A 9,870-nucleotide genomic window follows, 5' to 3' on the forward strand; every position below is an offset into this window, starting at 1 on the left:
AGATACATGGTAATTTTGAGGGATAGTTGTGCTTTGGTTTGTGTTTTGGTTCAAGAGGTATGAATTAGGCAGCTTCTCATTTAAAGTCAAACAAAATTAAATTTCTCTCCCCTTCCTATTGATGCAAAAGTATAATTGTCGAAAACAACAATGGAATTAGGCAAGTGGCACTATGGGGAATTTAATTACTTTCAGGTAACTAACAGGTGGTGGGTAGACTGACCTTTTCTTTTTGGACAAAACACTTATATGATGGGATAATATGCTTTGTCTTATCAATATCTCCTTCAACAATCAGTATTTCACCTATCTAAAATTGTTGCATCATTAATAGGAGTATTAATGTAAGCATTATTTGTAACCCAGTCTTGAAACAAATACAAGTATAGATTATGTTTTTTTCTGGGGGGAAATGAACAAGAACCTCAATAACAGTGGCATGAGTTTATTGCTCAAGTATTCCCAATTTGCCTTTGTTGAGATTTGAACATCTGTTAGGTCCCATCATGTACCCTGATATTCTTCCAAGTCAGAGTAAGAAACTATGAAGCAGAGTACTTTTAATTTCCTGCAGAAAGACATTTTCCCACTGGAGCCCAACAGCACTAATTAGGTCTTAACTTTGAATCCCATCAGGATTTGAATTCCATCAGCGAACATGTACCACTCCTAGAAAGTTAGGAAGTGCTACATAATGTAGTTGTTGCTTTAGTAGGAAAATATATTAAGATTATTTTCTTCTTTAAATGTATTCAAGGAAGTGGTCATCAGAAATGGGCTTCTGCAGTTCAAATAGCTCTCTCAAGCTGAACCAAAATTCCCTTCAAAGTCTGACTGAAATGTCTGACTGAAATTTGGTCATTTTCAGCTTTCCCTCTTGCTGATTTCTGCCAGGTGCTATTTATTCAAAAATTGTGGGTATGCAATGAGGAAATTTTTAGGAGAGGAGGCAGGTGACAGTGGACAGCAAGCCTCCAAGCATATATTGTGCCACCATAGACACAGGGATATGTTGTAATGGCTGCTGCTAACATATGATTGAAAGGCTTAATCTTCATATCCAAATTATATTTGACCTTTCCCACAGTACACCCCCAAATATAGTTATCTCACACAGTGCAGATGTTTCCAATATTGAACAGAATTTCAGCAACTCCAGAATCACCACCCCACCCACTCACTTAACTGACCATCCTCAACTTTCCCTTTCAGATTATAACAGAACCAGAACGATCAAATATTTCAGCCAGGAGACATTAAACCTACAAAGCCCAGCCACCCCAGTTCTAAGTGGCCAAGCATGATCAGAAATCCTCATTACCCCTTATGGCCTCACCAACCCCACACCGTCACTGTCCACAATTTGGAGGAATATTTGTAAAGGAGATGATGTGTGGAAGATTTTTAAGTCTGAGATCCACATTCTTACTTGAACCGCTTTCTGGGGGTTGGATCACATAGCACTGGTTGTGGGGGCAAAGGTAAAAGCAGTTGGGCTCATAGGCAAAAAGTGTGGGAAGCAACATACAAAATACTTGCCCTTTTCCTAAAGACTGTGTTCCTGCCATGAAAAAAATAATCAAAGGCTTATACATGCATAGCTCTTTCTTCCATCAAAGCTAGCAGTTGAAGAATACATTCTTGCACTTGAGACGAAAGATCATTATGGTGTGTGGCATGGTGAGAGTCTGAAACACCAGTCAGAGCAATCCTGAGAACTGCATATGGCCCCTGGATCTGAGATTCCATACCTCTGTACACATGTAGACTCTCCATAGTTGAAGGCTGCTAAATACCAGTAGCTGGAAAATGCAGGAGGAGAGAATATACTTGTTCCCAGGTTCTGCTTGGGGAATCTCCCATGAGCATATGGCTGCCACTGTGACAGCAGGATGCTGGGTTATATGGGCCCTTGGTCTGAGTTCCTCTCCCTAGTCATAGTCCAAGAGTTGGACACTACAGGGCAGGGCCAGCGGCTCGGTGTCTGAAGGCATGAACCTGTTATTTCCCACAACCGAGTTACATAAAACCTCCAAAAAGCTACTGTGTCATAGATAATAGTGACAATGTTAACTATGGCCCATAGTTTACTGGGCATATCTAGGCACAATTTAAAGTGCTTCTATTGAACTTTTAAAGCCACCTGCAGGTTGAGGAAGGCCAATATGTTAACAGATAAATGTACTCAGGTCTTAAGATCAGCATAAGAGATCCTGCTCATAGGCCCATGATCAAGATAAATGAATTTACTGGGATTAAGAGACAGTGCCTTCTTTATTGTCATTTACCAATTTACACTGTTGCTCACTTTAAGTTGTTACATCCTTAATTTTTTAAACTGACTGTGTATGCGTATATTAACTTGCTTGTGGATTCGTTTTTGTTTTTACATTTTAGTGTTACTGGTACTCATCAAAAGATATGAAAAAGTTTATACCCAGAACAAAGTATCTTTTTAAAATATACTGGAATAAAAGGGGGGGGGAATCTAATCTAAAAAGAATCAGGAGCAAAGAAAAGGAAGAAGGAAAGAGAGATGGAAGAAAGAAAAGAAAATTTTATGGGGGAATAAAAAGGGGGGAGAGAAAAAGAAAAAGATGAAAATACTTTTGATTCTCTGTAAGTTAAATGCAATTAGTTTTTCAAAGTATTCACTCAAACTATTTTATTTTCTATACCAATATTTCCCCCCAATCTTCAAATCCAGTTATTAAAAGTTCATCTTCTCTTTCATGCAAAAAGTTCATAAGAAGTTTCCAATCCTTAATAAAAGTCTATAATTATTTTTTCCTGATTAAATGTTATCTCAGCTAAGTCCAATAATTTTATCAGCCATTCCTCAATAGGAACAACATGGTTCTTTTTAAATTGTTGATTCCATTTGTTTGTTTGTTTGTTTTAAATAATTCCTTTAAATTACCATAAGCTTTCTCAAGGCTCCATTTACTTCTTGATTTCTGAGTGTTTAGATGAGTAGAGACAATGGAGGGGCAGGCCATGGCATCTGTAACCAAGCTATCAAACCTTTAATGATTCCAGCAAGCCATACATAATTTCCACCATCAGACAAGTGCACGCCACCTGCCCTAAACAGGGCTGCATTTCTGGAAATTATTAGCTGGGTGGGGAAGCAGCCTGCCACCCAAAGCAAGCACCTTCTGTACAGCAGCGCGATCAACACATTTTCTTGCTTTGTCCATAGCTGCTGGTCACAAACTCCCTCGCCAAGCATGGTCGTGGCAGGAAGGACCGTTGCTAGCTCCTCCAAGTCCTTCACAATGTGAGTCTGTAAGTCCAAGCTCTTATACTCAGGCAGATCATTTTTGCCCAGCTGCACAACTAGGGCAGAAGGTGGGCCCCACAAAGCCATCCTGGCCCTCACAAGAGGCAACAGTTCGTTCCAGCGCATCCCGAGCCTGGACAGCCAGGAAACTCTCACATGACTAGGGAGGAGGAGGAGGTGACAACCAAGACCAGACTCGACAGCCCAATGCACAATGCTGTGGCCTACAATCTGTATGTGCAAGTCTGGCAGTGCTAAAAGGAAGGAAACACAAAACAAATCAGCAATTAGGCACCAAACAACTACTGGGTTTTCCGAATGTAACCCCTGTAAGCAATGGGCTTTCAGAGACCCATGTTTTTAATTCTGCTTTCAGAGACCCCAGTGCACTGTTGTCATAGCAGCCCCGATTTGAAAAGAATGGGCCGCATATTCCGATGCTGGAAGCCCACAGGCCTGAATAGCCTTTCTCATCACTCTGGTAAACTGGTGCCTAGCCAAAGGAGTTCCATCACTGTGAATAAGGAATGGGCCAGCTCCAGGAGGCCTGAGTTGCATAAACCTCCTGGCATCCTAGACCAGGCAGAAACCCCTCTGTGCTGTAGCTGGTAACCTGAGGAGAGCACCCCTGCCCCCTTGGTCAGTCTTAGATATCCTAATTTGGACCACCAACTCCGAGTCCGTTAAGTTTCTATCAGCCAACTGCAACCCCCTGGGAACATCATTTATCAACTCCTCAAACACCACTTCCCCCACTCTTAGGGCCCCGAAGAAGGCAATTGAAAATGCTGCTGCAAAGAGCCTAGCCCCATATTGTGACCAGCAAACAGTCCTCAGTTGCCTATGTATTTTACAAAGGAGGCCAATGTCTTCATGTGAAAGGCTGTAAAATCGACCCAAGCTTTCTTGTAGGATCTGAGTAGAGGGGGCGAAGGAAGCGACTACTCCTTGCATCAAGATATGCACCCAAGGTTCCAGAGGTTCTGTTGCCAATAATCTGAAGCAGTCCATCTGAAATCGAGACAGTGCACCAGCAATTTCATTAGACACCCCAGGGATAAATTTGGCCGAAAATGCAATGTTAAATTTTAAACACTGCAGGACAAAGGCCCACAGAAGGCATGAAACCCTGTGGGAATGCGAGGACTGCTTTGTCTATACATTGACCACCGACTGGTTGTCAGACCAGAAACAAACCCTAGGATTCTTGAATTCCTCCATGCATATATGGACGGCTACTGTAATCGAGAAGAATACAAGAAAAGTTAGATCCCTTGTAATCAACCTGCCAGTCCAAGTCTTGGGCAGCCGCGTGTGAGTGTACCTGAAAATTGGAGTGAAGATTCAACCTGTGCTGCCAAAGAGAGATTCCATTAAAGCTGTCCAAAAACTGCAGCCAAATCACTAAATTGGCCTTCACTTCTTTTGAAAGACGAACCCTATGATGGGGGGATTTTAAATATAACTTGAAAATATAAGTTGAAAATGTAACTGATATGCTAAAGATAAATTCCTCCTCTCTTTCAGATGCAGCTAGGTGGAATGATTGTCAATTGAAAGCAAGGAAAAGAGGCAAACAGTTATGGTCACACACAAGTTTTCAAGCAAAACAAGGAAATTTTCCCAATATTATTTGAAAAGGTAACAATGTCACCTAACTACAGTGAAATGATGGAATTGATCCTGAATGTATCTTCAATACCTTAAGGACCTCTTCTCCCCATACAAACTGACCCAGATCCTGTGCTTGTCACCTGAGGCCCTTCTCTATGTCCCTGCTCCTTGAGAGGTTCTGAGGATGCCAACACAAGAATGGGCCTTTTCTGTGGTGGCTCCCCATCCCCCAGGGAGGCTCACATGGAACCATCATTACATGTCTTTAGGCACCAGGCAAAAGCATTTCTCTTGGCCTGTTGAATGGGGAGGGGGGGCTGTTATTATGATTATATTATTATTATTATTATTATTATTATTATTATTATTATTTGTATATCATGCTCTATATCATGCTGCATCCCAAGGAGTGTTGAATCACTGATGCTCCTAGGATTATGCTACCATGGGGAATTATAGAGACAATGGTTTCAAAATATTGCCCATCTAATTGAGCTAACTAAAACACTTAGACTTCAGTTCCATGTTTTCATGAGAACAAAATAGCAATCTATGCCTCCTGAAATGCTTTCCACTATATGTAGAGCATCCTGAACTTTTCATAGAAAATAAAATGAGACTTCATTAAAGGAAACAAGTATTGTATACATAAAGATGCTATCCTGTGCTGTTCTGGAGCGTTATTTTTCAGAGATTCATGCAACATGAATCCTTCTTCATATTCCATATTTTTATTTTTCTGAATAGTGAGCTGAAAACTTGCCTTTATTTTCCATTGGAAGGATTTCAGTCTTTCTCATCCAATACACTGAAGGCTTACTAGAATCCTGCATCTCAGTTTAATACCAAATGCTGACAAAGGACATTCAGGAAGTTTGGAAAGACCAAAGCATTTAAAGGTATTAGTTATTTATATACTTTGCCATGTTAGTTTCATTGTCATTACCCCACCTTAACAAATAATTGCAGTTAAAGAAACATTTTGGGAATTTTGATCTTGAACACTGACTGTTCCTCCAATCTGATCTGGTTCATTTGTATGGCTTAGAAGAATGCATAATGTCAGGGGCAGGGGAGAGAGAGAAGAAGCACTACACCTTCTTCTACTCAGCTATATGTTTTACAGCCCTGTATTTTGTTCAGTGTGCTGAATCAGAAGGATGGCCAAAAATACAGGAGCTTTCAAGAAACAATAGCATTTATTCTGAAATTCAGAAAGGAGAAAATGTCACCCTTGCTTATTGAAGTGGTTTATCCATGAAATTGAGCATGTGTTATATGTACTAAAAAGCTATGTCAAAAGCAACTACTTCACTGACAAAATAAATAAATTTGTTTGTAATGCAAATATTGGATCTTGAAACATATCGGTAGAAATACAGTAGTACATAATGCTGCTGAATTAAACTTCATAATATTACAAATTTGGATTTTTATGTACGTAATTTGTTTCACAGATATTTAAATGTAGGACACAAATTTATTAAATCATGTGTAATAGTGAAGTTGCTAAATTAGAGAGATAATTTAAAAGTCTAAGTTTCTGAGTTTTATTTTTGTAATTGATCATGGTGGAAATTATTCTCATTGTTTACTTCATTTTTGCCCATCAATTTCATGTCAAAAGGGATCTTTTAGGCTCACCCCACCCCATGCTCAGTTCAAGAATCTTCAACACAGAAAACGTCAAAGGGTTTCAATTTTTCTAAAGCAAGCCGTGTGCAACACCATTTCCTTACATTTGATAATAGTGGATAAAAAACAAAAAGGAAACTTCAATAGATTTTTGAAACTAATCATTAAGATGTTCTCATAATTACGGTACCATACCTTCCCAAACCTTCTAGCAAAATACCATGCAAATATTACATAATGAGGTCCCTTTATCTTTCTTTCTTTTTTGTATGTCATTGCAGATAATATTTGAATCAGGATATGAGAGAAGAAAATGAGACTGAATTGACTGAGTTTATCCTCATTGGCTATTCTGGTCGGCCCAAGACAAGGATGGGACTCATTGTTTTCCTGACTGTTGTATATGCTATCACTATAGTGGGAAATTTTATTATAATCTTGGTGACCACAACTGATCCTCGGCTTCACAATCCCATGTATTTTTTCCTCAGTAACTTGTCCTTCCTTGACATTTGCTATGGATCTTCTTCAATCCCACAGTCCATTGCAAACCTTCTGGTGGACAGGCCCACCACGTCCTTTGCACTATGCTACTTCCAAATGAGTGGTGGTGCCTACTTAGCAGTGACCGAATGCTTCCTGTTGGCTGTCATGGCTTATGACAGGCTTATAGCCATTTCCAGCCCACTGCATTACATGCTAATCATGAACAAGAGATTGTGCATTCAGTTAGCAGCTGGGACGTGGTCAATTGGCTTATTTTTAGGGGTTATTCCCATTTATGCCATACCTGCTCGCTTTTGTGGGAAAAATGTGATTGATTATTTGACATGTGAAGTCAAAGCAGTTATGAAGCTAGTTTGCTCAGATACTTCCATCAGCCAGCTGGTTATGTTCTTCACTGGGAGTGTCACTTTGCTTGGTCCCTTTAGCTTTATCCTTTTCTCGTATTTGCGCATAATTGTGGCAATTATAAGAATCCACTCAGCAGGGGGCAGGATGAAGGCTTTCTCCACATGTGCTTCCCACTTGACTGTAGTATCCATATTCTATGGCACCTTCATGTTCTCATATCTCCGCCCCCAAACTAAGACCACAAAGGATGTTGACAAGATAATTTCTATTTTCTATGGAGTAATGACTCCCATGTTAAACCCATTAATCTACACTCTCAGAAATCAGGAAGTTATAGGGGCCTTGAGAAGGCTTGTGGGAAAGAAAGTGGATTCATGAAAAAGATAGCTTGGTCATAGTGAGGATGAAATTATTTTATGTGCCTCTTGATGTAATTGCTTCTGTTATTATCACAATCTTAACAACTCAGCTACGGAATACATTTGAAACTAGGAAAGCTGATTGTGTTGTGTTAAAAAAAGAAATAAAGACTCATTGAAAATATAACTGACATGCTAAAGATAAATCAATTGTTTTAAAACTAGTTTCTTTCATGTCAAAGCAAGTAATTTCTAACAGTATCTAAGTCTACCATTTGGGAGTAAATCTAAGGAAGTCATGTCCTTGGACTAGCACAATACAAACTAACTTAATAAAAAATGTTATGGGATTAGAATTTCTTCATTAGCATATAAATAGTTGAAATGGTGGTGGTAACCATGACTGATTGATTGAAGTTACTACAATTTTTAAATGTTGTACAGAAGTTAAATTACAAAATACCAGTCTGTAGGCTTAACCATAACACCCAAATGCATTTGCTTTCCACTTATGCCCCTATTTCCTAGTCCCTTTGTATTTGGTTGTATCCAATGCTAGTCCAACTCAGAGAAGGCCCACTGAAGTCGATGGACATCATTAACTTAGGCTCATTAATTATAACCAGTAAAAGGGTCATTCAGACACAATAGGTAAGACAAAAATGAGCAAATTCAGATACCAATGATTAAAGTTCCGTATTCATAAATGGTCCTGCAGTGACCAATTGTAATTGGCACAGGGGATACAATTATTGGAGAAAAGGAGCTAAAATGGCAGTTACTGATTCCAGCTAAGCAGGTGGACTTTTTTTGTCCTTTCCTCTCCCTCTGATTGCAACCCAAGGAAAATATCTGCACATAGAAACAGGAGAGGAGGAGCGAAATGGCAGCTGGTCAAAACCAAGCTGTTGGGTGGACCTCTCCTCTCTTTCAGATGCAGCTAGATGGAATGAATGTCAATTGAAACCAAGGAAAGGAGGCAAACAGTTGGTTTCAGCTGAATTAATGGAGTGTGTTTTAATGTCTGCCATCTCCCTCAGATGCAGCCAGCTTGTAAAACAGTGTAGCTGCTGAACAGGGATGGAGAAACCTCTGTATCTTCTGTTATAATACTGTCAGGTACTTTCATTCTCCATATGTTCATCTAGTGTAGGGGTAGCCAACAAGGTGGCCTCCAGATTTTGTGGACTACATCTACTATCATCGCTGACCATTGACCATATTGACAGGGGTAAGGAATGGACATATCTGTAGATGTGGTTTTCTCTACTCATTTTTTTCCTATCTTAAGTTCAGGTCTCTGCATTTCTACATCACTTTCTGTTGTTTTCTTTATTATTTCTAATAAGTCTGTTACCCAGCTTTCCTGCAACATTATCACATCAAAAGGCATTATGTACTCATGAAATGACTCATCCCCTACTTTGTTGGCCCAACCCGCTATGTTCAATGAAATAACATTTGGTCTACTCCCATCATCGGAAATTTGGCTTCATTGTGAAGAGCCTATTTTAATCAGCTCTCCCTCTGTCTCAGTTATAACACAGCCATTCTTGAGGTGTTTGAAGTGTTGTTCTTTCTGGGGTTGTTTTACAGACTTGTCCAGATTGCCAGCCATCAGCAGTAGTCTCCAGTTGTTTGTGGCTTTCGAGGGATCAGAGTCAAAAATGATTAGATCTATCTCTGGCAGTCTTTCTTGGGTGGGGCATTGTCGCGGTCACCCTGACCCGCGCAGCACCCCCGGACATTTAACTGTCTATTGATGACTGTGCCAACGACAAGTGGAATACCTGCTGCCACCAACCAGTATTCTAATTGGCACTTGTTAATCACTTCAGACCAGGATGTTGTTTGAAATAAAAATATGTTGCTTTATTGTAAGTACATAAGTGTAATGGTTTCAGTAATATTCTTATTAACGTTCCAAATAACAGATGTTTCCTATACCGGCCTATTACCGCTAATTATAAATATTACCAGCCTAATACCGCTAAAGTCAACTAAATGTTTCTGCAAATAAAAGCACTCAAACTCTCTATCCTGACTTCTCAATATCTCACCACCTATGCCTCCCTCAGTATTTAAACCAGCTCTATCTCTAACTCTCAACTAATGACCAACTGA

The 9,870-nt window shown here is 39.7% G+C and overlaps 1 protein-coding gene across 1 annotated transcript; it reads left to right on the forward strand.

Annotated features, from left to right (window-relative positions):
- Nucleotides 1-6,832: 6,832 nt before the first annotated feature.
- LOC118077945 (olfactory receptor 13H1-like) lies at nucleotides 6,833-7,765 on the forward strand. The gene has a single exon (XM_035101666.2). It carries the CDS (start codon nucleotides 6,833-6,835, stop codon nucleotides 7,763-7,765), a length of 933 nt encoding a protein of 310 aa, XP_034957557.2.
- Nucleotides 7,766-9,870: the final 2,105 nt, after the last annotated feature.

Source organism: Zootoca vivipara, chromosome 13 (genome assembly GCF_963506605.1).
Source record: "Zootoca vivipara chromosome 13, rZooViv1.1, whole genome shotgun sequence".
Classification (NCBI taxonomy): domain Eukaryota; kingdom Metazoa; phylum Chordata; class Lepidosauria; order Squamata; family Lacertidae; genus Zootoca; species Zootoca vivipara.